Here is a 26,575-nt window from a genome sequence, read left to right on the forward strand (position 1 = left end):
TGCACAGAGCCCTGCTTGTCCACAGTGTACAGAGCCCTGCTTGTCCTCAGTGTACAGAGCCCTGCTTGTCCTCAGTGTACAGAGCCCTGCTTGTCCTCAGTGTACAGAGCCCTGCTTGTCCACAGTGCACAGAGCCCTGCTTGTCTACAGTGTACAGAGCCCTACTTGTCCTCAGTGTACAGAGCCCTGCTTGTCCTCAGTGTACAGAGCCCTGCTTGTCCTCAGTGTACAGAGCCCTGATTGTCCTCAGTGTACAGAGCCCTGCTTGTCCTCAGTGTACAGAGCCCTGCTTGTCCACCCACACTTCCTATATTTAGTAACCAATGTATATTACAAACATACATATAATGGTATTATTTACATTATATTGAAAGTTTTTGTTAATGACAGGTACACTTTAAAGCAAATGCTAAGAGAGGCTTGGTGCTAATTTACTTTGACAGTACCTTAGTCTTCAATGTCTCCTAACCCTATTCATGATTTGGTATTCTATTTATTGGCTCCACATATCTTGACATGTCTGTATGTTTATTTTCTAGGACAGTATAATGATCCTGCATGTCTGAACGGTTACTACTATATGTATGGCATAGTTATAGTATTTGCTATTTAAATTCTCACACATCATTTCTTAGAACTGTGCGTTGTGCTGTCCTCTGTTATCCCTCTTATACAGAACTGACCATTAGGTGTGGTCATGCCTCTTGTCAATGGGAGAGTGTTCACTGTGCAATCAGGGTTAACAGTGGCAGAGACTGTGTTACACAGTATTCTCATGGGAAATGGTAACACTCAGAATTGCATTCATATATTTTATAATAGATTCAGTAAGCAAAACTGAGATGCACTAAATGTTTACTTACAGAATTTCCAAAGCAAAACTAAGCTTTTAGCTGACACTAGCTAGCATTTCAAAGAGAAGGATGGGGACAATGATGTATACACTAGTACTGTATCTACAAAACCTTATCTCCACCCAAACTGCAGATGCAACATGCAATTAAGAGAGTGTTGAAAACAGTCATCTGGGGCTGACCGCTACAGAGAAATGAGTGCCTGTGATCTCATAACCTTCACATTATCATCAGTCAGATGACATATTGACAAAACAGCATAGTTGTTGTGGGCTGGCCTCCTGAAAGGAAAACATGATATGCTGTAAAGGTCAGGGTGTTCCAGAGCATACAAACCTAATATAAATAGGAAACAATAGGTTTTAATTTTTTTGTTTAAGGGTCTATTCATACGTACAGTATTCTGCGCAGATATGATGCGCAGGATTTCATGCTGTGTTCAGTCATTCAGTTTACACTGAAATCTGCAGCCAAAAATCCTGCGCATCAAATCTGCGCATCAAATCTTCGCCGAATACTGTACGTGTGAATATACCCTAAAGGATCAAAAATTATTACTATTAGTACTTAACGGCCTAGTTCATACCAGCATTGAAGAGGAGCTTAGTTGAAACTACTGGGCTTGAGCTGAGAAAAAATACTGCAAGCACAATTTTTTCTCCGCAAAATAACAGGCACTGACAGAAACCCGACGAACCCCATTCAAAGTCAGTGGGTTCAGACAGGACCTGGCGGTGTCCATTATGGTCTGACGAGCGGACCCCGCACCTTGTTTTTTCAAAGTTCCTTGACTAGTATACAAAGAAAAAATCTAAGTGACCATGGTTGAAGCTGGTCTGTTCCATAGTGATACAGATAACATTTGAGGATTGGATGCATGTTAAATAATGTATCAGGTAACTGCACAAACCGCTATTCCCTAATGTGATGCTATTTACTTTCCAGCTCATCATGGCTGATTTACCAGGGAAGACACTGGAGATTATTATTCTAGCAGCCTGGCAGATTGCTTTGAAATATTCCCATGAATATAATCTCAATAAGAACACTGTAATTGGAGTATAACGGAACAATTTACAATCACATGTTGCCAACTCCTACACAAAGTAACAAGGCTTTTATCAAACAAAAAAAAACAAGGTTTTTCTCAAATATATATTAGTAAATCCAATGACTTTTCTCAGTTTTACAGGGAAGCAGGTTTTACTTTCATTTCAGCAGAGAAAGATCAAAATCTGGTGATTTATTCCTTCTTCTCTTGGAAGTATCAACTGTGAGGAGGAGAAGCTGATTCTATATATCTTGCTATCGGGAAAGAGGAGCCTTGTGCTCAGATCTGGCCAGGATTCAAGGTGCTGGACTTAATAATACAATGGGAGAATCAATTCACCTATTTCTTTCTTTCTTATACTGGCCCTCTGTTACGCCGAGCGCTCCGGGTCCCCGCTCCTCCCCGGAGCGCTCGCTACACTCTCTCCGCTGCAGCGCTCCGGTCAGATCCACTGACCCGGGGCGCTGCGATTCTGCTTCCAGCCGGGATGCGATTCGCGATGCGGGTAGCGCCCGCTCGCGATGCGCACCCCGGCTCCCGTACCTGACTCGCTCTCCCTCGGTCCTGTCCCGGCGCGCGCGGCCCCGCTCCCTAGGGCGCGCGCGCGCCGGGTCTTTGCGATTTAAAGGGCCACTGCGCCGCTGATTGGCGCAGTGATTCCAATTAGTGTCTTCACCTGTGCACTTCCCTATATCACCTCACTTCCCCTGCACTTCCCTGCCGGATCTTGTTGCCATTGTGCCAGTGAAAGCGTTCCTTGTATGTTCCTAGCCTGTGTTCCAGACCTCCTGCCGTTGCCCCTGACTACGATCCTTGCTGCCTGCCCCGACCTTCTGCTACGTCCGACCTTGCTTCTGTCTACTCCCTTGTACCGCGCCTATCTTCAGCAGCCAGAGAGGTTGAGCCGTTGCTAGTGGATACGACCTGGTCACTACCGCCGCAGCAAGACCATCCCGCTTTGCGGCGGGCTCTGGTGAAAACCAGTAGTGACTTAGAACCGATCCACTAGCACGGTCCACGCCAATCCCTCTCTGGCACAGAGGATCCACTACCCGCCAGCCGGCATCGTGACAGTAGATCCGGCCATGGATCCCGCTGAAGTTCCTCTGCCAGTTGTCGCTGACCTCACCACGGTGGTCGCCCAGCAGTCACAACAGATAGCGCAACAAGGCCAACAGCTGTCTCAACTGACCGTTATGCTACAACAGTTACTACCACAGCTTCAGCAGTCATCTCCTCCGCCAGCTCCTGCACCTCCTCCGCAGCGAGTGGCCGCTCCTGGGCTACGCCTATCCTTGCCGGATAAATTTGATGGGGACTCTAAGTTTTGCCGTGGCTTTCTTTCCCAATGTTCCCTGCATCTGGAGATGATGTCGGACCTGTTTCCCACTGAAAGGTCTAAGGTGGCTTTCGTAGTCAGCCTTCTGTCCGGAAAAGCCCTGTCATGGGCCACACCGCTCTGGGACCGCAATGACCCCGTCACTGCCTCTGTACACTCCTTCTTCTCGGAAATCCGAAGTGTCTTTGAGGAACCTGCCCGAGCCTCTTCTGCTGAGACTGCCCTGTTGAACCTGGTCCAGGGTAATTCTTCCGTTGGCGAGTATGCCGTACAATTCCGTACTCTTGCTTCAGAATTGTCCTGGAATAATGAGGCCCTCTGCGCGACCTTTAAAAAGGCCTATCCAGCAACATTAAAGATGTTCTGGCCGCACGAGAAATTCCTGCTAATCTACATGAACTTATTCACCTAGCCACTCGCATTGACATGCGTTTTTCCGAAAGGCGTCAGGAGCTCCGCCAAGATATGGACTCTGTTCGCACGAGGCGTTTCTTCTCCTCGGCTCCTCTCTCCTCTGGTCCCCTGCAATCTGTTCCTGTGCCTCCCGCCGTGGAGGCTATGCAGGTCGACCGGTCTCGCCTGACACCTCAAGAGAGGACACGACGCCGCATGGAGAACCTCTGCCTGTACTGTGCTAGTACCGAACACTTCCTGAGGGATTGTCCTATCCGTCCTCCCCGCCTGGAAAGACGTACGCTGACTCCGCACAAAGGTGAGACAGTCCTTGATGTCTACTCTGCTTCTCCACGTCTTACTGTGCCTGTGCGGATGTCTGCCTCTGCCTTCTCCTTCTCTACCGTGGCCTTCTTGGACTCTGGATCTGCAGGAAATTTTATTTTGGCCTCTCTCGTCAACAGGTTCAACATCCCAGTGACCAGTCTCGCCAGACCCCTTTACATCAATTGTGTAAACAATGAAAGATTGGACTGTACCATACGCTTCCGCACGGAGCCCCTTCTAATGAGCATCGGATCTCATCACGAGAGGATTGAACTTTTGGTCCTCCCCAATTGCACCTCGGAAATTCTCCTTGGACTTCCCTGGCTTCAACTTCATTCCCCAACCCTGGATTGGTCCACTGGGGAGATCAAGAGTTGGGGGCCCTCTTGTTCCAAGGACTGTCTAAGACCGGTTCCCAGTAACCCTTGCCGTGACTCTGTGGTTCCCTCAGTAACCGGTCTCCCTAAGGCCTATATGGACTTCGCGGATGTTTTCTGCAAAAAACAAGCTGAGACTCTACCTCCTCACAGGCCTTATGATTGCCCTATCGACCTCCTCCCGGGTACTACTCCACCCCGGGGCAGAATTTATCCTCTCTCTGCCCCAGAGACTCTTGCCATGTCTGAGTATGTCCAGGAAAATTTAAAAAAGGGCTTTATCCGTAAATCCTCCTCTCCTGCCGGAGCTGGATTTTTCTTTGTGTCCAAAAAAGATGGCTCCCTACGTCCTTGCATTGACTACCGCGGTCTTAATAAAATCACGGTTAAGAACCGCTACCCCCTACCCCTCATCTCTGAACTCTTTGATCGCCTCCAAGGTGCCCACATCTTTACTAAATTGGACTTAAGAGGCGCCTATAACCTCATCCGCATCAGAGAGGGGGATGAGTGGAAAACGGCGTTTAACACCAGAGATGGACACTTTGAGTATCTGGTCATGCCCTTTGGCCTGTGCAACGCCCCTGCTGTCTTCCAAGACTTTGTCAATGAAATTTTTCGTGATCTGCTATACTCCTGTGTTGTTGTATATCTGGACGATATCCTAATTTTTTCTGCCAATCTAGAAGAACACCGCCAGCATGTCCGTATGGTTCTTCAGAGACTTCGTGACAATCAACTCTATGCCAAAATTGAGAAATGTCTGTTTGAATGCCAATCTCTTCCTTTTCTAGGATATTTGGTCTCTGGCCAGGGACTACAAATGGATCCAGACAAACTCTCTGCCGTCTTAGATTGGCCACGCCCCTCCGGACTCCGTGCTATCCAACGCTTTTTGGGGTTCGCCAATTATTACAGGCAATTTATTCCACATTTTTCTACCGTTGTGGCTCCTATCGTGGCTTTAACAAAAAAAAATGCCGATCCCAAGTCGTGGCCTCCTCAAGCGGAAGACGCCTTTAAACGACTCAAGTCTGCCTTTTCTTCGGCTCCCGTGCTCTCCAGACCTGACCCTTCCAAACCCTTCCTATTGGAGGTTGATGCCTCCTCAGTGGGAGCTGGAGCTGTTCTTTTACAAAAAAATTCTTCCGGGCATGCTGTCACTTGTGGTTTTTTTTCTAGGACCTTCTCTCCGGCGGAGAGGAACTACTCCATCGGGGATCGAGAGCTTCTAGCCATTAAATTAGCACTTGAGGAATGGAGGCATCTGCTGGAGGGATCAAGATTTCCAGTTATTATTTACACCGACCACAAGAACCTCTCCTACCTCCAGTCTGCCCAACGGCTGAATCCTCGCCAGGCCCGGTGGTCTCTGTTCTTTGCCCGATTTAATTTTGAGATTCACTTTCGTCCTGCCGATAAGAACATTAGGGCCGATGCTCTCTCTCGTTCCTCGGATGCCTCAGAAGTTGAACTCTCTCCGCAACACATCATTCCACCTGACTGCCTGATCTCCACTTCTCCAGCCTCCATCAGGCAAACTCCTCCAGGAAAGACCTTTGTTTCTCCACGCCAACGCCTCGGAATCCTCAAATGGGGTCACTCCTCCCATCTCGCTGGTCATGTGGGCATCAAGAAATCTGTGCAACTCATCTCCCGCTTCTATTGGTGGCCGACTCTGGAGACGGATGTTGTGGACTTTGTGCGAGCCTGCACTATCTGTGCCCGGGATAAGACTCCTCGCCAGAAGCCCGCTGGTTTTCTTCATCCCCTGCCTGTCCCCGAACAGCCTTGGTCTCTGATTGGTATGGATTTTATTACTGATTTACCCCCTTCCCGTGGCAACACTGTTATTTGGGTGGTCGTTGATCGATTCTCCAAAATGGCACATTTCATCCCTCTTCCTGGTCTTCCTTCAGCGCCTCAGTTGGCTAAACAATTTTTTGTACACATTTTTCGTCTTCACGGATTGCCTACGCAGATCGTCTCGGATAGAGGCGTCCAATTCGTGTCTAAATTCTGGAGGGCTCTCTGTAAACAACTCAAGATTAAATTAAATTTTTCTTCTGCATATCATCCCCAGTCCAATGGACAAGTAGAAAGAATTAACCAAGTCTTGGGTGATTATTTGCGACATTTTGTTTCCTCCCGCCAGGATGACTGGGCAGATCTCCTTCCATGGGCCGAATTCTCGTATAACTTCAGAGTCTCTGAATCTTCCTCCAAATCCCCATTTTTCGTGGTGTATGGCCGTCACCCTCTTCCCCCCCTCCCTACCCCCTTGCCCTCTGGTCTGCCCGCTGTGGATGAAATTTCTCGTGACCTTTCCATTATATGGAGAGAGACCCAAAATTCTCTCCTACAGGCTTCATCACGCATGAAGAGGTTCGCGGATAAGAAAAGAAGAGCTCCTCCCGTTTTTTCCCCTGGAGACAAGGTATGGCTCTCCGCTAAATATGTCCGCTTCCGTGTCCCTAGCTACAAGTTGGGACCACGCTATCTTGGTCCTTTCAAAATTTTGTGTCAAATTAATCCTGTCTCTTACAAACTTCTTCTTCCTCCTTCTCTTCGTATCCCTAATGCCTTTCACGTCTCTCTTCTTAAACCACTCATCCTCAACCGTTTTTCTCCCAAATCTGTTCCTCCCACTCCTGTTTCCGGCTCCTCGGACATCTTCTCTGTCAAAGAGATCTTAGCCTCTAAAAAGGTCAGAGGGAAAACTTTTTTTCTAGTGGACTGGGAGGGTTGTGGTCCTGAAGAGAGATCCTGGGAACCTGAGGACAACATCCTAGATAAAAGTCTGCTCCTCAGGTTCTCAGGCCCTAAAAAGAGGGGGAGACCCAAGGGGGGGGGTACTGTTACGCCGAGCGCTCCGGGTCCCCGCTCCTCCCCGGAGCGCTCGCTACACTCTCTCCGCTGCAGCGCTCCGGTCAGATCCACTGACCCGGGGCGCTGCGATTCTGCTTCCAGCCGGGATGCGATTCGCGATGCGGGTAGCGCCCGCTCGCGATGCGCACCCCGGCTCCCGTACCTGACTCGCTCTCCCTCGGTCCTGTCCCGGCGCGCGCGGCCCCGCTCCCTAGGGCGCGCGCGCGCCGGGTCTTTGCGATTTAAAGGGCCACTGCGCCGCTGATTGGCGCAGTGATTCCAATTAGTGTCTTCACCTGTGCACTTCCCTATATCACCTCACTTCCCCTGCACTTCCCTGCCGGATCTTGTTGCCATTGTGCCAGTGAAAGCGTTCCTTGTATGTTCCTAGCCTGTGTTCCAGACCTCCTGCCGTTGCCCCTGACTACGATCCTTGCTGCCTGCCCCGACCTTCTGCTACGTCCGACCTTGCTTCTGTCTACTCCCTTGTACCGCGCCTATCTTCAGCAGCCAGAGAGGTTGAGCCGTTGCTAGTGGATACGACCTGGTCACTACCGCCGCAGCAAGACCATCCCGCTTTGCGGCGGGCTCTGGTGAAAACCAGTAGTGACTTAGAACCGATCCACTAGCACGGTCCACGCCAATCCCTCTCTGGCACAGAGGATCCACTACCCGCCAGCCGGCATCGTGACACCCTCATTTACTAAGAGTGTTGTGTAGGTTTCTTTGTGGGTTTTAATTCCCTACAATTTATTTCCACGGTATTTACTAAGGTTTCCCTACATTTTCCACTTTCCCTACACTTTGCTTTTTTTACACATGTTCTGATCCGTCGGGTTTTCCTCAGCTTAAATCACCCACATTTTATGTGGAAACCTTAGTAAATATGTTGGGTTTTTGTGAAAATGTCGGGAACACGCCCATTTTCTGAGACCACACCCCTTTCCCCACCAGCCATGCCCCTTTTTCTGGTTTTCTTAGCAAAATGGAGAGTTAATCGGGGTTTTTTCAATTCTGGCGCAAAATCTGGCACAGACAGAATTTCTGGCGCAATGCAACAGAATCTGGCACACAACCCGACAAAACATGTCGGGTTTGCAATAGTAAATGAGGGCCACTGTATTTACAAAAACAGGAATCACACACCTGATGAATTATTTAATCATAAAATCACAACAGGCTCAACAGCCTGGACTTCCTACAGATTTTTATTTATTAGCCACATAATAAGATTTCACTTTGTTTTATGCAGCCCAGGTAAGAAATGAAAATGCAGCTGCTTGTAAATAAGTAACTAGATGGGAACATAGGGCGATCTGATTGGTTGCTATGGGCAACTCAGCAACTGTTCCTCCAGACAGGTTTTGATAAATCTCTCCCTTGGCACTTTAAGAGTTAAAGGGGTTATCCAGGAAAAAACTTTTTAAAATATATATCAACTGGCTCCAGAAAGTTAAACAGATTTGTAAACTACTTCTATTAAAATCTTAATCATTTCAGTACTTATGAGCTGCTGAAGTTGAGTTGTCTTTTCTGTCTAAGTGCTCTCTGATGACACCTGTCTCGGGCACTGTCCAGAGTAGAAGCAATTCCCCATAGCAAACCTCTTCTACTCTGTGCAGTTCCCGAGACAAGCAGAGATGTCAGCAGAGAGCACTGTTGCTAGACAGAAAAGAACAACTCAACTCCAACAGCTAATAATTATTGGAAGGATTAAGATTTTTTAATAGAAGTAATTTACAAATCTGTTTAACTTTCTGGAGCCCGTTGATATATATGTAAAAAAAATATTTTTTTCCTGGAATACCCCTTTAAGTTGCTAGAGAAAGAAGATGGACACAGCTGCTTGTAAAGAGCTAACCAGTCTCTCTCATTAAACACACAGGGGGAGATTTACTATCATTGTCTATTCTCCGCAATACTTTAGACGAGAAAAGTCTCTGAGCATGGGTCTATTGTCTGTGCAATTTATCAAACATTGCACCGCATTTAGTAAATCTTGCGAATGGACATTATTGTCTATTCTACACAGCACTTTAGACGAGAAAAGTCTCATAAAAGTCGCAGAGCCTGAGACAAATAGACGAGAAAAGTCTCATAAAAGTCGCAGAGCCTGAGAAAAACATCAAAAGTTGCACGTTTATTATCACGGACTTCCTGCGACACAGAAAGTATACAATAAAGCAAACCACTTGCTTGCTTTGGTTACACTTGCTTTCGTTCTTAGGTTCTGATATTTGTACCATAAATGTAACCTCTCCAAACCACATTTTTCTTAAATTATTTTTCTATTTATTATTTAAACTCAGCATTTTTTTCATTTTTGCATTTTCATTTTTTCCTCATCACCTTCTAAAAATTTCACTTTCAATTGTGCACCTAAAAATCCATATTACTACTTTGCAGTGACATTAGTAATTTTGCCCAAAAATCCACGGCAAAATGGAAAAAAAATTAATTGTGCGACAAAATTTAAGAAAATGTTTAATTTTGTAACTTTTGGGGGCTTCAGTTTCTACGGTGTGCATTTTTCGGTAAAAATGACACCTTATCTTTATTCTGTAGGTCCATATGGTTAAAATGATACCCTACTTATATAGGTTTGATTTTGTCGTACTTCTGGACAAAATCATAACTACATGCAGGAAAATTTATACGTTAAAAATTGTCATATTCTGACCCCTATAACTTTTTTATTTTTCTGCATACGGGCCAGTATTAGGGCTAATTTTTTGCGCCGTAATCTGAAACTTTTATCGGTACCATTTGTGTATTGATCGGACTTTATCGCTTTTTATTCATTTTTTCATGATATAAAAAGTGACCAAAAATACGCTATTTTGGACTTTGGATTTTTTTTGCGCGTACGCCATTGACCGTTTGGTTAAATTAACGATATATTTTTATAGTTTGGACATTTACGCACGTGGCAATACCACATATGTTTATTTTTATTTACACAGTTTTTTTTTATGGGAAAAGGGGGGTGATTCAAACTTTTATTAGGGAAGGGGTTAAATGACCTTTATTAACATATTTTTTCCACTTTTTTTTGCAGTGCTATGGCTTCCATAGGGGGCTATAGCACTGCACACACTAGTCTTTTACCCTGATCCCTGCAAAGCCATAGCTTTGCATGGATCAGCGTTATAGGGGCTCGATTGCTCAGCCTGTAGCTCAGGCTTGGAGCAATCAAACGCCTATCGGACGTGACGGAGCAAAGTAAGGGGGTCTCTGCTCGCGTCCTAGCTGATCGGGACATCGCGATTTTATCGCGATAGTCCCGATCAGCCCGACTGAGCTGCCGGGAAGCTTTTACTTTAGTTTGGGACATGGCGATCAACTTTCATCGCTACGTCTGAACGGAAATTCCTTTGTCCGTGTCCGCACAGAATGAACGCGGTCATTCTTTGTACGGAAGCCTCACGGAATGCATAACTGTCTATAAGACTGCGCATTCCTGTGCGGTCCAAGCGCCAGAAGATTCTGCCAGGGCACGTACTGTACGGAATGTGCGCTTAGAGATTCTCCTTGTGGATATTCTGTCAGGAGAACATAGCCTTAGGCACAGTCATTATCCTGCAGCATAGTGTTGTGGAATTGAAAACTGGAAGATTGATGACAACATTTGTAGAGGAGGAGTGGTGCAGTGTCCAGAGCAACCAATAAGATAACTTTTTTAATTTTTTGCAAGTCTCAACAAAATTTAAAAAAATGTAAGAAGGAATCATATTGGATGCCATGGGAAATTGCACCATGCTTCCACTACACATGTTTTCAGAATTCTCCTGAGATTAAACTGCACCATGCACATGGCATAAATTCATATGCTTTCTTCGAAACAGCTGCAAAAGTGAAATTGGAGCACTAAAATATAGAAAATCAAAACAAAAAAAAGGATAACAAAAATGACCAAAAAATTAATAAAAAATTAGGGATCATTGGGATTAAACTGAATTATTTTAGAATTTTATATATTATTAGATTAGATTACCCTTCAGATTCAAGCTAAAATGTCATTTAAAACGTAAAAAGCTCCTTACTAACTAGTTAGATTGGATTTCCGCCAGGTCTGACATTTGGGCGTATTTTCCGTTGATTAGACTTTTTTTTTTAGACTTTCCAATAAAAGTCTCAGTTGATAAATTCCTGACCACTGCATTTTATCCTCTATTGTAGACACTATACTATTTCTGCAGAGAAGGGCTCTAAAGCAAAAGTCTCATAAAAGTCTCAACCAAATAGACTGAGACTTTCGGAGAGACAAATATAGACCATCTAAACTGGTCTAAACAGTTTGCTAAATCTCCCCCACAGAGTCAGTGAAGGATACAAGGGTCTTGATAAAATAATACAGATCTGTAATCTTGTATGATATATATCTTAATTCTGTAATCTTGTATGATATATATCTTAATTCTGTAGTCTTGTATGATATATCTTAATTCTGCCTTTTGTAACTGCAAGGCACGTACCGTACTTCTCGTTTTCTCAACTGCTGATTCGTAACTGTTGTGCACGCACATCCTGTTTTTGTGTTCTGCTGACTTGTAACTATTAAGCAACCATGGTATATATATATGAACGTTGGCAAATAGTAAAACAGAGCGTACTTAGAGGGTATCCTGTGTGCATGTATTTTGTTCCACACCTGACAAGACGCTCTCCTGGCGCAGCAGCCACACAACACAAGAGAAAGTTGTGAAAGGTTAGTGTTTCTGCACCTTTTCCTTCATATAATACAAGAGTCCAACTAACATTGCTATTTATATACTACCAAGCAGCATAATGTAAGATAGCAGCTCACATCTGCCCTATGTTTACACGCTGCATACTCAGTATACATACATAGTCTAGCCTATCACAGTGGTCGCCTCCACCGAAAGGGGTATTCTGGTGATTTAGAAAAAAATTATTTAATGCTGGGGCCATATGAAAATAGAAAAAAAAAAGCTATACTTACCTACCCGTTCCCCCAGCTTATGGTCCCCTGCTTTGTCTCCTCTGCTGGCTTCTAAGCACTCAGAGCAGGACCTGCCTGTTAAGCCAATCACTGGCCATGATGCAACACCCCTGCGGTGACTGGCTGAGCGGGCAGGTCCTGCTTCGAGATCTTTTCTTGGAAACGAATATATAATTATAATGGGATAATAGCTACATTTAGAAACAGAAGGGGGATCTTTATTACAAAGACCATTATAAAGGGTGATATTCTATTAATTGAATGCAGCTGTGGTACCAAGTATTCAAAATCTCCCCTCAAATCTCTATTATGAAGGTACCCTGCATTGTTCACATAGTATCAGTGGTAAATGTTTAGAAAGGGCTGACAATAGCTGTGCTCTAAGCCTTTTTCAGTGAACATATTATCTTAGATATGCAAGGATATACAGTTGAAACATTGCTGCTAATTTACTAATGGGGATCTGTAACTAAATTAATGTTCTCCTGCCAAGTAAGATACAGGGAAAAAGCTGTCAGAAACAATTAGGTCAAACAATGGAGTCTAGGTCTTACGTAATTTGCTAACGTCAACCCACTAACTGTTCAGCAGTCAGATGACTGATTCCATTTTCCTGCAAACCAAATGCAACTATAGATAGTAGTCTGATAACAGCTTATACAAATCAAACCAAATAAAAAAGTAATATTAGTGTCAGTTACAGTATCTCACATGAGTGAGTGCACCCCTCACATTTTTGTAAATATTTTATTATATTTTTTCATGTGACAACACATCCCCTCAAAATAACTTCCAGTAATATCTAAACCTTGGCAACAAATGTGAGTACCTCCGAGATATCAAGGTCTCAGGTGTGAATGGGGAGCAGGTGTCTTAAATTTGGTGTTATCGCTTTCACACTCTCTAATACTGGTCACGGGAAGTTCACATGGCACCGCATGGCAAAGAACTTTCTGAGGATCTGAAGCAGAACTATTGCTCTACATAAAGATGGCCTAGGCTATAGGAAGATTACCAAGACCCTGAAACTGGGCTGCAGCATTGTGGGAAAGATCATACTGTGGTTTCACATGACAGGTTCCACTCAGAACAGACCTTGCTATAGTTGATCAAAGAAGTTGCGTGGACATGCTCAGCATCATAGCCAGAGGTTGTCTTTGGAAAACAGACATATGAGTGCTGCCAGCCTTGCTGAAGAGGATGAAGGGGTCAGCCGGTCAGAGATCAGACCATATGCTGCACACTGCATCACATAGTTCTATATGGCTGTCTTACAAGAGGGAAGCAACTTCTAAAGATGATGCCCAAGAAAGCATGCAAACAGTTTACAAGCAGATAAAGGACATGGTTAACTGGAACTGTGTCATGTGGGCTGATGAGGCCAAGATAAACTTATTTGGTTTAGATGGTGACAAGTGTGTGTGGTGGCCACCAGGTGAAGACAAGTGTGTCTTGCCTACAGTCAAGCACGTGATGGGAGTGTCATTGTCTGGGAGTGCATGAGTGCTGCTGGCACTGGGGAGCTACAGTTATTTAAGGAAACCATAAATGCCTACATGTACTGTGACATACTATAGAAAAGCATGATTCCCTCCCTACAGAGACTGGGCCGCAGGGCAGTATTCCAACATGATAATGAACCCAAGCACACCCCCAAGATGACCACTGCCTAGCTAAAGAAGCTGAGGGTAAAGGTGATGGACTGGCCAAGCATGTCTCCAGGCCATAAATCTTTTGAGGATCTGTGGGGCGAATCCTTAAAAGGAAGGTGGGGGGAGTGCAAGGTCTCTAACATCCACAAGCTTTGTGATGTTGTCATGGGAGAGGACTCCAGTGGCAACCTGTGAAGCTTTTTATTCCTCAACATCAGCCCTCAGCCATGGTCATGACATCACACCATGCCGCCACCTGACAGCCATCACATCACCTCCTATAGACATGAATGGAGGAGGTGTGCCATGGCGTCACAAGGGGGCCACGTCTGCCCAAACCCAGTGTTCTGAACATAATGTTCAGAATGCCGGTGTAGCAGCACGGAGATCGCAAAAAAAGATAGTATCTAATTTTTGCAGCCTGCAAGGAAAAATAGAAAATTGGACTACAACAGAGTAGACAGTACAGACTAGAGTGAGAGGGCAGGATTATCTGGTGGTGCTGGTGATATCATTGTGTAGCTGGTGGTATCAAGTGTAGTTTGCTTTGATTAATAAGTATACCCCTCCTGCAATAAAGAGGAGGTGAATGGCTCCAACAAAACATGAATAAAACATCAATAAATAAATAAGCACATAAATAAATAAACAATTGAATTGAACTGGATTTGAGAAAAAATCTATACACGTATCATTTAAGTTACAAAGTCCATTTACAAATTTACACTTCTCTAGTAGCAGTTCTTACCCGGTTATCTTCTTGCTGCTCTCTAAGTGTATCATAATTTAGAGCGGGTGGTGGCAGTTCAGATATTACTTTCTCGGTCTCTGTCAACCATGGCCACAGTTCTTCATAGGTTTCCCAGAACTGGTTCACTAATGACACCGCTCGTTCCAGCTGAAGGTTCCTTTCAGCATTCAAGTGACAGATGTTGTCATAACTCTCCACCAGGTTTGTTAGCTTGTTCTATATAATTAAAGACAAAAACATATCAGTTATACCAAAAACTGTTCCAGCACCGTGGCAATCACCAGATACATGTTCTATTCTTGAGAGAGATAATAATATGATATTACTATGAAATACATTTGATCTTAAATGGGTACTCTGGGATTAAAGGGGTATTTCTGCCTTATACATCTTATCCCTGATCTCGGTGCAGCTTCCATGCCCCCACCCATAGACATGAGTGAAGGGGGCGTGATGTGTCGTGATTTCAAGTCTCAGTCTCGGGAGCAGTGCCCGGCACAGAATGCCGGGAGCTGCACCGAGATCACAGGGGGGTCCCAGCAGCGGGACCACCGCAATCAGACATCTTATCCCCTATGCTTTGGATAGGGGATAAGAGGTCTAAGGCCGGAACACCCCTTTAAATGGAATTAGCTTGCTTGCAGATGCAACTGATGGCCCTCAGGATAGGCTAGCAATTGCTGATTGGCATGGTACCAACATCCAGCACCCCAGCAATCATCTGTTTAACACAGTCGCAGCACCGGCACTACACAGTGCAATGGGTCAGAAGCAGTTGGCTCTGATCACTGTGTAAACAGGAACTCAGCTGAAGTAATGCGGCACCATTACTACACTGCAAATAGAGTCAACCACTTCCAGACCCATTTACTGTGTAGTGCCAGTGCTGAGGCTGTGCATGGAGGAGGGGGGGGGGGGGTTGTAATGTACCTCGCCAATCAGCAATTGTATTGGGATTTTAATATTGAAGGCCCTTCAATATGGCATGTCCAAGGGTGTTTACAAGGTATTGCGCTGTACAGTTTGTAGTAACTGTGGCTGGTACTGCACTGAACGATAATACTGGGTACCTGGTTAACGAAAAAAAGACCACTGCAACCCCTTCAGTCAGCTGATTGAGAGGGGGGGGGGGGTACCAGGAGTACTGCCAATCTTATATTAATAGTCAATCCTTTAATAGTCAAGCCTTCAATATTAAAGTCCCAGAAAACCGATCGACCTCTCCAATAAACCTTTATGAACTAGCATTCTTATTGCATAAGCTCTGATGTGAGAATATTGTCTACTGGCACAAACCTTCACATGCATCATTATTAAAATGTTTGTAAGTTTTATTAGGCTAAACATATAAAACATGGTTTGCCATAAACCACTGTAACATCTGGATATATCATTTTATCTAGTAATCAGCAATGACAGATAGTCAAAACTCATCACCACTATCGGAATGATAGGGTTAGAAAGAATCTTTTGTGTGATAGCTTCTTGGCCTGGAACGTGCAGCACATTTATTGTCCAGACATGAAACATCCAAGGCAATCCAGTATTCATGCTATGTCCCTCCCTCAGATAAGCTTATACCGAACAAAAGCCAAAAGTCAAATATCACTTTGCCTAAAGCTTGAATGGTTGTGTTGCGTCCATGCAAATAAAATAGTAGTCAAAACTGATTAACACATATTGTTAGATGTTAGATACTAACTCATTTAAAGTGAGTTGGCAAGTTACTTGGCACAGCTCAAGTCATCCTAATATTTATAGCACTATAGGCTGAGGCAGAATGGCAAACCCTGGAAAATCTGGCAGAATGCTCACTTTCTAGTTATGAAGAACATAGGTATGTCTCCTTTTAATTGCATCCTAATCTTTGCTGCTATACATGTGCAGGAATGTGGAATTCCTATCGCCCAACGCCCGGGACATGCAGTACCGGGCAGGTGAATTTTTCTGGCCCTTAGCCCGGCTTCGGGCAAGCAGGGCCGGACCTGACAAGTGCGGCGACTTCTGCCCGCTCCATACTCTGTAGCCCCCGGCTGATTTCAGTAGCCGGGGGCCGCCGCTAATAGCCAGCATGCGGTGATCGCTGCGGCTGGTTATTAACCCTTTAGATCGCTGCTGTCAAAGCTGCGTCTAAAGGGACATGTGAATGCTCCCTGGTGGGCTAGATCATCCCATCGCAGCGCGATCGTGAGGGGGATCCAGTATAGAGCTAGCCGGAAGGGTTACCTCTGTTCCCTGCAGTCCCGTGGCTCTGTCATTGATAGAGCCTGGCTGGGCTAAGCTCTATCAATGGATCACAGAGCACACAGATCAATGGAGTTCAATAGAACTCTATTGATCTGTATGATGAATCTAATGATTCCTCCTAAAAGTCCAATAAAGTGTAAAAAAGAGAAAAAAAGTTTTAATAAAAGTTTAAAAGATACACATTAACCCCTTCCATGTTAAAAATTCAAATCACCCCCTTTCCTATATAAAAACGTAAACATAATAATAATAAACATATTTAGTATTGCTGCGTGCGTAATTGTACGAACTATTAAAATATAACATTATGTATCCCATATGGTAAATGATGTAAATGTAAAAAAAAATACCAAACCACAGAATAATAATTTTTATAATATCCCAGGAAAAAAGTTAAAAAGCGATAGTCAGATCAAAACCAAAATGGTACCAATACAAAAAACAGATTATGGCCCTCATACAGCCTGGTATGCAAAAAAATTATTTTTAAAGCTACAGGGGTCAAAAAATGGCAATTAAAATTTTTTGAAAAAGTTCAGAATTTTTTTTTAATTAGTAAAACATGACGTAAACGATACAAATCTGGTATTTCTGTAATCAGGCCGGCCTTAAGTATCAAACTAACATGTTAGCTCAACCACAAGGTAAATGGCGTAGAAAAGAAAATCACCAAATTTGCTAAATTATCTTTTACTATTTCAATTTCACTTCACCAATTATATATATATATATATATATATATACATATATATATATATATATATATATATATATATTTTTTTTTTTTTGTTTGTTTGTTTTTTGTTTCGGAGAATATGTTATTGAAAAATTATAAGGTATCATTATAGCAGGTAGTTAAGGATATTATAGGGCGAGGAGGAAAAAAGCTAAGATTGGCCCGGAAAAGTGGATCGTCATGAGGGACAAGTAGATTTTGCTCCATTTTAGTCCCATGGACAAGTAGTTTTTTTTATCAATTTCCACACCCCTGCATGTGTAAAAAGATAAACATACTATAAAAAGTAACAGGCTTAAAGGAAAGGAAAAAAGGGGTAAAACAAGTCAGGGGTAATCTGATGAGCAGGTGGACTCCATAAGAGTATTAGGGTAACATGGACAAAGTTGATTAAAAAAAACTGTTGATTTCAAATGAAATAATTGTTCAGTGAGTGAAGTTTAACTATACTACAGATGACAGACTGTCATTATTTGCAAAGAAGTTTTTTTTTTTCTGAAAAGATCTTTGGTCTAGGAATGATCTATGGTTAAAAGAATGTTTCCAGAAGGACTGTTTTTTTTTTCTTTTGCCTGATAATGTATTATAATATATATACAAGTTATGGTTAATAGATTTATGACAGTTGGACGTTAATCCAGGGATTTATTCTGATTGCCATATTTGGCATTTGGGAAGAATTTTTCCTCTGTTATGGGGCAGTCATCATCAGCCTCATGAGGTTTTTTTTTTTACCTTCCTCTTGATCAACACAGGGTTATAGGTTGAACTTAATGGACTCTTGTCTTTTTTCAAACTTATAAAATATTTAACTATGTATGGCCAGTGTGAACTACTGTGATGGCCAATATGGACTATATTGTGTATGGCTTTGTCTTTGAAATGATCACTGATGAGATGACCATTCGCTGAATGATTGTATGTGGCCACTTTCACTATTTTCACTAGTATGGAACGTAACATACCTGCATAGTTTGTTTTTCATCTTCACTGAAAAAGCTTGAAATGTCATGTCCTGATTTGACTAGTTCATCTATCGTATCCTTGTGTCTTAAAATCTCCATGGTGAAACCCTGGTAAAAGACAAATGTTTATCAGTTGCTGTGAAATAATTGCACATTGGTTTGGAGCTAGTCACCTGACATCTTAAGCACATTTCATTACCTTTTGAACTTGTAGCTGAGCCATGGTCTGGTCTTGCTCAAGTCTAATGTGACCGAGAGCCATTATTTTCTTTTTAGTATCCTCAATCCATGTATGCTCTGTACCCACAGCCAGCTTGAACTGAAACCATAGAAATGTGATTACATGACATAATGCTGCAATAAGGCTTTCTGCATGGCTATAAAGTAATAACACATTTCATTACAGGAACAGTGTTGTCATATTGCCAAATGCTTAAAAGCAAATCGCTCAGAACATGACGGGTGCTTGAACTATACAAATGTGAACACACCAAAATAAACAATCTATTTTTAACCTTTCAATAGTATTAACAGCATAGAAAATTATAGACATTATACTATAAAACAGCACAATTACAAAAAAAACACAAACGGAAGATATTTGAGAAAGAAAAAAAATCAGTACTCCAGTCATAAAATGTTTTGTTATTTCTAGACAAATCTGTAGAACTCCCAACTGATTAATTCTTTCGATCTGTGGTTTTAGGCAGTGGCAAATATCGAGCAATAGTCACAGACGATGCCACAGCTCAATAGATATATCGACATAGGTGTATATTAAATAGATGGCGAGTGGAACTGTTAAATCACCTACATAATAACTGACAATTAATTAATGGAGTGTTTTGGCAGTTGCTTAGCAACAAACCAATGTGCACAGTTCTAGCACCTGAGAAAAGTAAAAGAGCTACTGCTAGGATTCTCAAGTTAGTCTTCAATAAACCTGGATTACTTGACTAAGAACCGGTCTGCTTTTTCTTTCCAAAACAGTGCCACTCCTCTTATTAGGTCCTGTCTACTACAGTAAGAAAAATGGGAAAAGAGAAACGAGGTGCGCTCCTAGTGGAGTATTATTAGGGTGGAGCACGATATGCGCAAACAAATCCCCCTTACCGTGTTTAGTTTTGCTGAAGGCACAACGCCTTTAGACTCGCTGATACTTGTAGTCCAATCACATGGGAGGCAGCCTCAACATCCTTCACTGTGACACCTAGGTGCCGGTGTAATGTAGTAGTAGCCGACTACTACTACTGTCTACTACAGTGGCTCAGCCCTGTTCAATAATTCAAATAAATAACCAGAGCTGCAACACCAGGCCCAGCCATACACAGGAGGGGCACTGAGGTTCAAATGAAAACTGCTATACTGGCAGTATACAATGCCCCTGCAGTGTTGGTGTTGGGGTCATCGTGCATACTTATCTATTATGTATGTATTAGTGTCAGTACCAGCCTTGGTTTCCTCATGAAACAAAAACATCTCCTCCAGTTCTAAAGTGGGCTATAGTGTGAAGGTGAAGAAACATATTTACAGCATAAATATGATATTCTATCATGGTAGAACAACACCACACACACTGTCCATACTATTTCATCTACATAATAAATCATTCCTGATTCTCCTTTTAAAGCATAATATTGAAAAGAAATAACCGTGAATGACCAGGGTAATGTTTTTTTCCCTCTAATCTAATGTGATCATGTTACATAATGACCTTCTGTGTATTACAAAGAATACAGTAAAAGTAATTCTGCTGTATATAAAGCATCCTTTCACTGTGACATTTCTGCCTGCAGAACAAGTATAATCCCGAGGTAAGATGAACATTCTCCAGTGATAATATTCTTGTCAGCTCCAGTGATCCTGGTCCTTCTGGACACTTTACATCTCCTTGTCCTTCAAATATGTATCTGAACATATAACATTTCTTTTCACTTCTTGTATTGTTGTTTTTTCTGACAGACATCAAAGCTCATTCTGACAGTTGAAGGACACTGTTCCTATTTTATCCATGGACAGTATTCTTTTCATCTATAACTAGTTTAGGGTACATTAACACATACAGGTTCCTGCGCAGATTTGATGCACAGGATTTGTAACTGCAGATTCGAAGCTGTGCTCAGTCATTTAGTTTACATTGAAATCTGCAGCAGCAAATCCTGTGCATCAAATCCTGCACATCAAATCTACATACATGTGAACGTACCCTTAAAGGGGTACTCTGCTGCTCAGCATTTGGTGCCAGGAGCTCGTGACGTCATAGCCTCGCCCCCTCATGATGTCACCTCCTGCCCCGTCAATGCAAGTCTATGGGAGGGGGCGTGATGGCTGTCACACCCCTCCCATAGACTTGCATTGAGGGGGCGGGGTGTGACTTCATGAGGGGGCAGGGCTATGACATCACGAGCTCCGGGCACCAGGTCCAGCGTTCGGAACATTGTAGGGATGGTATATGGCAGGTATTGAGCAGTTTCCTCCAGACATAAAGCTTAGAATTGAGGCCAAAAAGTCAAAGGGGTATTCCGGCCTTAAACATCTCCCACAGGCATGAATGGAGGAGGCATGGCGTGACATCACGAGGGGGCGTGGCGTGACATTACGTCTTCCTTCTGTACACAGGATCTCTGGACTTTAGCCAGAGTGACCAATGGCCACTATTGCTGGTCCTTTCCCCTTTTACTTAGTGTAGTTGGGCAGCCAGCTCTAGGAAGATTGCGTCTAACATTTAAGGATCATGGAGGCCACTGTCCTATTGGAAACTTTGAGTGCAGCAAAAACTTTTTGTACCATTCACCAGATCTGAATCTCCACACAATATTAGTGTCTCTGAGCTCTACGGGCAGTTGTTTCCTCCTTTTGGCTACGCATTTGCCCTGATATCCAATATCAGCTGTAAGACATAATTAAGACAGGGCTGTGTCTTTCTAAATAATTTTCACTCGCCTGCATTTACCACAGGTGATTCCAATTAGGGGGAAGAAAGATCCCAAAAGTAATCAGGAGAAATGGGAGCCTCCCATTTTAGTTTTTTCTCCTTTTTCTATTTATTACATTTTCAGAAATTTCTAAAATTCATTTTTCACTCTTTCATTTTGGGATACTGGGTGCAGACTGATGTTGGAAAATTAGACTTTTTACTTTTAGCAGAAGGCAGCGACATAACAAAATGTGAAAAAAGTAAAGGGGTCAGAAAACCTTCCGATTGTACATAACTATTTCAAAGAAGTTGTGTCAATAAACCATTTTAAAAGTTTTGTATGTTCCAATAAAACCTATAAGTGTTTCCAATTGTACTTTTTGTGAAATATTCATGAATTGGAATAAAGTCCAAACATTCTACCTTGTCTGTGCTGTCTACAAATACATTTAACTTTTAACTTTTTTATTCTCTTCAGGGTAGATTTATCAAAACCTGCCCAGAGGAAAAGTTCCTGAGTTGGCCATAGCAACCAATAAGGTCACTTTTTTCATTTTTAAAAAGCCTCTGAGAAATAAAAGAAGCCATCGGATTGGTTACTATGGGCAACTCAGGAACTTTTCCTCTGGACAGGTTTTGATAAATCTCCCCCAAGAGAATAAAAAAGTTAAAAGTTAAATGTATTTGTAGACAGCACAGACAAGGTAGAATGTTTGGACTTTATTCCAATTCATGAATATTTCACAAAAAGTACAATTGGAGACACTTGAAAGCTCCAGCTATGTACATAAAACAAGATTTCGCATCTCCCAGCAGCTCTTATTACTTTTATATGTAAGGATTTTCTGTATCTGTTTTAGTCATCTGCTTAACAGTCTCTTTACTATATTTCTTACTTAGAGTTAGCTGCTTATTATTCTTTATAGTCTATTTACAATATTTATAACTTAGAGTTATCTGTTTATTGTTCATTATAGTCTCTTTACAATATTTATAACTTATAGTTATCTGTTTATTGTTCATTATAGTCTCTTTACAATATTTATACCTTATAGTTATCTGTTTACAGTTCTTTATCGTCACTTTATAATATTTATACCTTTAAATAGTCATTCGATTATGCATCAATATTGCAACTTGAGGGAACACTATATTCAGAAATTCTTGTGTTGATTGTAAGGGGTGAAATACATGTACAGTGATCCCTCAACTTACAATGGCCTCAACATACAAAGGTTTCAACATACAATGGTCTTTTCTGGACCATTGTAACTTGAAACCAGACTCAACATACAATGCTATGGAATCTGCGAAACGTGTCAGTGGCTGGAAGAACCGACCAATCAGAATGGATACTTCACTGGTTAAAAACCCCTGTATTCCTAAAGTGCATGCACTGACTGGTGTCTGATAGCGCCCCCTACAGTACAGGAAGGTATTACATGTTGTGCACTCTTCACCTGTATTATTGAAGTGTATGCACTTACTGGTGTCTGGTAGTGCCCCCTACAGTACAGGGAGGTATTACATGTTCTGTACTCTTTACCTGTATTACTGAAGTGTATGCACTTACTGGTGTCTGGTAGCGCCCCTACAGTACAGGGAGGTATTACATGTTCTGTACTCTTTAGCTGTATTACTGAAGTGTATGCACTGACTGGTATCTGATAGCGCCCCCTACAGTACAGGGAGGTATTACATGTTCTGTACTCTTTAACTGTACCAGGGTTAGCTTCTCCTTTGGACATCAGGTGAGGGCGGCTCCATTTTCCTTTCTTTAGGACATTGCGTGTTCTGTACAGGACCCTGAAGAAGCTTCTGTCCTCTACATAGACCAGTGTTTCTCAAAGAGGGTGCCTCCAGCTGTTGCAAAACTAGAACTCGGAGCATGCCCGGACAGCCGAAGGCTGTCCGGGCATGCTGGGAGTTGTAGTTTTTCAACACCTGGAGGCACCCTGGTTGGGAAACACTGAAAAAGACAGTGATTTACAGCTCCCAGCAGATCTTTCTTACTGTCAAATGTAAGGACTTGCTTTATCTATATTAGTTATCTACTTATTTTTCTTTAATCCTCACTTTTTTCCTATTTTTTGGATAACATTTTGGTGGCTTCAGAACCGATTACCAGCTTTCCATAGAGTTCTGGTCCCAACATACAATGGTCGTCCTGGAACCAATTAATATTGTAACTTAAGGGACCACTGTACTGACAATAAAGCAGTCTATAAGAGATAAGGAAACATCTGAAACCAACAAATAACTCTAAACTATAATGTATGAGGTAGATTCTCTAGAAATCCAGCCAACATGTTTAAGATGATAAATGGTAAATGTATTCTATCAAAGCCATTCATGGAAAAGGGTTTCTTAACACTTTCAACCAAAGTAAATAAGTGTCACAAAATTGTCTCCTGTTACCCACACACATATAAGTTACACAAATGAGTAAAATGTACTAAAAGTAGACTATAATACTAAAATGCAAAGTCATCAAATATTACCCCTGATCAACAAATCATCTTTGTGAATTTTTAACCAGTATTGTACCTGGTAATTACACTTCTAGAATACATCTTTTGAGCATTTCATCAGTGTTTCAATGCTTGCTATATATTTACATACAGGAACCTGCACCAAGTAAAATCCCTAAACCTAGGGATGGGATTTTTGTATTACTATGGATTAATCAAAACAAACAGGTGCAGGACACCTTTAATCCCATTCTTGTCAAATGAATACTTTGTAAAACCTCTGTCAAGTCTAATGGAGGAAGTCTACGAGTTTTATAAATAAAGGATTAGTGGAATGATACATAGTAGTATACCATGACTGTTATCTTTCTTATTGCCTTATCTGAGAAGGCATGCTATTTTAGGATGCTCTGTGGACAATGAAGCCAGATGGTGCTCACAATATACAGATTAGCTATGCCCTGCCTCTAAATATCTCACCCATTACAATTCTTTTCAAGCCACCCTTTGTTGTCTGTGCATATCGAATCAGCAGAAACATAATTCAGAGGAATCAATAGTTGTTCTATACCTGCTGAGATCGTAATCTGGCAGCATCTATCTCTTCCACCATTTGGGTTAGGGTGTCGCTTACTGATCTGTAGCGCTCATTGTCTTCTGTTACCATCCTGTCAAGGCCTCCTCTTACTCTCCAAGGCACTAACTCCAGCAATGAGCCGCTAACCTCATTCAAGGAGTCCAGAAATGCTTTATTTGTCCTGGCTTCTAACTGTAGTTCCTATAAAAGAAAATAGAATATACATTGCATTATCTACAGGGGCTGATTTATGTCTTCCCCTATTATAATGTGTTGGTTACAGACACAAAAATGTAGGTATGGCACAATCTACCTTTTTTCTCTGTTGAACAGTATTCATTTCTTCTGGTTTTTGGTCCTGTGTTTCATAGCTCTTTAGCTCTACTTCCACTTTGTCCAGCCACCTACCCAGCTCATTGTGAGTTGAATGGAACTGTGTTGCAAGCTTTAAGGCCTGTTCTAATACTTTAGAAACATCAGAACTCAGCTTTGTGATTTCAGAATATCTAGATTTTATTCCATCCAATTTTTCCTGAATAATAACAACTTCATCACCTAAGTAAGGAAAAAAAGAAAAAAAAAATTATATAACCTGGTGTACAAACTATGCTAATGGTATCATAACCCTCAAAACTATGTTTAGCGTGTGTTCACTAGGGGATTATAAATGTCTATATTTACATCCTGTGACTAAAACCAGCCTTAGGCTGCATTCACACCTCGTTTTTTACATACGGGTGCCGGTATTCCCGTACCCCAGCCGGATCAGCCCGTGACTCCATTTACTTTAATGAGCCGTCCGGAGTCAAACTGTGACTCCGGTCGGCTCAGTTTTGACCCGTATGCGGTTTCCTGACCGGACTTAAAACCGTAGTATACTACGGTTTTAGGTCCGGTCCAAAACCGGATACGGGTCAAAACTGAGCCGACCGGAGTCACCACTTGACTCCGGTCGGCTCATTAAAGTAAATGGAGTCACGGGGTACGGGAGCGCCCAGTTTTCCTCTCCCCCAGCCGGATCTGGCACCCGTATGTAAAAAACGAGGTGTGAATGCAGCCTAAGGCTAAGTTTCCACTTGGGTTTTTTTCTGGCAGTTTTGGGAATACCGCCACTGCAGTTTTTGAGCCAAAGCCAGAAATGTATATAAAAAAAGGAATGGGACATATAAAGGAAGGACTTACACTTCTCCTCCCTTATGGATCCACTTCTGACTTTGGCTCAAAAACTGCATTGGCAGCTTTCCAAAAACTGCCAGAAAAAAAAACTTAGCCTTAGGCTGGAATTCCACTTGTTTTTTTGGGGGGAAAAAACGCCAAGAAAAACGCCAATTCAGCCAAATGGCGTTTTTTCGGCCAAAAAACACTGCGGCCACATGTTAGCTGTAAATCAATAAGAAATCGCAAAATTCTTTTTCCACTTTGCGTTTTTCAGTTGGGCGTTTTTTTTTTTTTTATCCTTTTGGCGTTTTTTCACTCTTTCAGCTCCTTGGTGGTTTTGTAAAATCGCAGCATGTTGAGCCTATGGCGTTTTTTTCCCTGAAATCGTGGCATTTTTCTCCCATAGAAGTCTAAACGCCATTTGGGTTTTAACTTTTTGGCGTTTTTGCAGGTGGTTTTTATTCTTTTTTTTGGGGACTTTAGCGATCCAAAAAAAGTGATGGAGATAACTTTTTTAATAAAATTCGGTAGGGTACCATTAAAAAATAATAAGAAAAAAGATACAGTAGTGATGGAAAAAATTGTATAGAACGAAATTTATCTTTTTTATAACAAAATTTTTATAAATTTTTAAACAGGGCTCAATTTATGTGGGCAGGCAGGGCACACAAAATGTAGTAGACAATAAAATGTAGTGTGTGCGTTTCACTTTTTTTTCTTTTTCATTTATTAGGTAGTACTACTACTCCCAGCATGGAACACACTATAACATGATGGGGCTAGTAGTACCTGTACTAATTGACAGATCGCCCCGGGTCTGTTGCGATCCTTCTGTATAATTTATAGATGCGGCCGGCCGCTCTTCTATGGTCCCCCGCACTGCCGTATATATACACCTATTTATATTTCCCACAGAGAGCTGTAACTGG

General features: G+C 42.4%; 1 protein-coding gene across 20 annotated transcripts in view; it reads right to left on the reverse strand.

Annotated features, from left to right (window-relative positions):
• DST (dystonin) overlaps positions 1 to 26,575 on the reverse strand; it is a 613,928-nt gene that overhangs the window by 60,617 nt on the left and 526,736 nt on the right. For all 20 annotated transcript variants that reach the window (XM_056565774.1, XM_056565763.1, XM_056565758.1 and 17 more), the window contains 5 exons: positions 24,802 to 25,043; positions 24,483 to 24,689; positions 18,723 to 18,842; positions 18,524 to 18,631; positions 14,573 to 14,791 (listed from right to left, as the gene is read on the reverse strand). In XM_056565774.1, coding sequence (XP_056421749.1) covers positions 14,573 to 14,791; positions 18,524 to 18,631; positions 18,723 to 18,842; positions 24,483 to 24,689; positions 24,802 to 25,043 — 896 coding nt within the window. The remainder of the gene's footprint in view (positions 1 to 14,572; positions 14,792 to 18,523; positions 18,632 to 18,722; positions 18,843 to 24,482; positions 24,690 to 24,801; positions 25,044 to 26,575) is intronic.

Source organism: Hyla sarda, chromosome 3, assembly GCF_029499605.1.
Source record: "Hyla sarda isolate aHylSar1 chromosome 3, aHylSar1.hap1, whole genome shotgun sequence".
NCBI lineage: Eukaryota > Metazoa > Chordata > Amphibia > Anura > Hylidae > Hyla > Hyla sarda.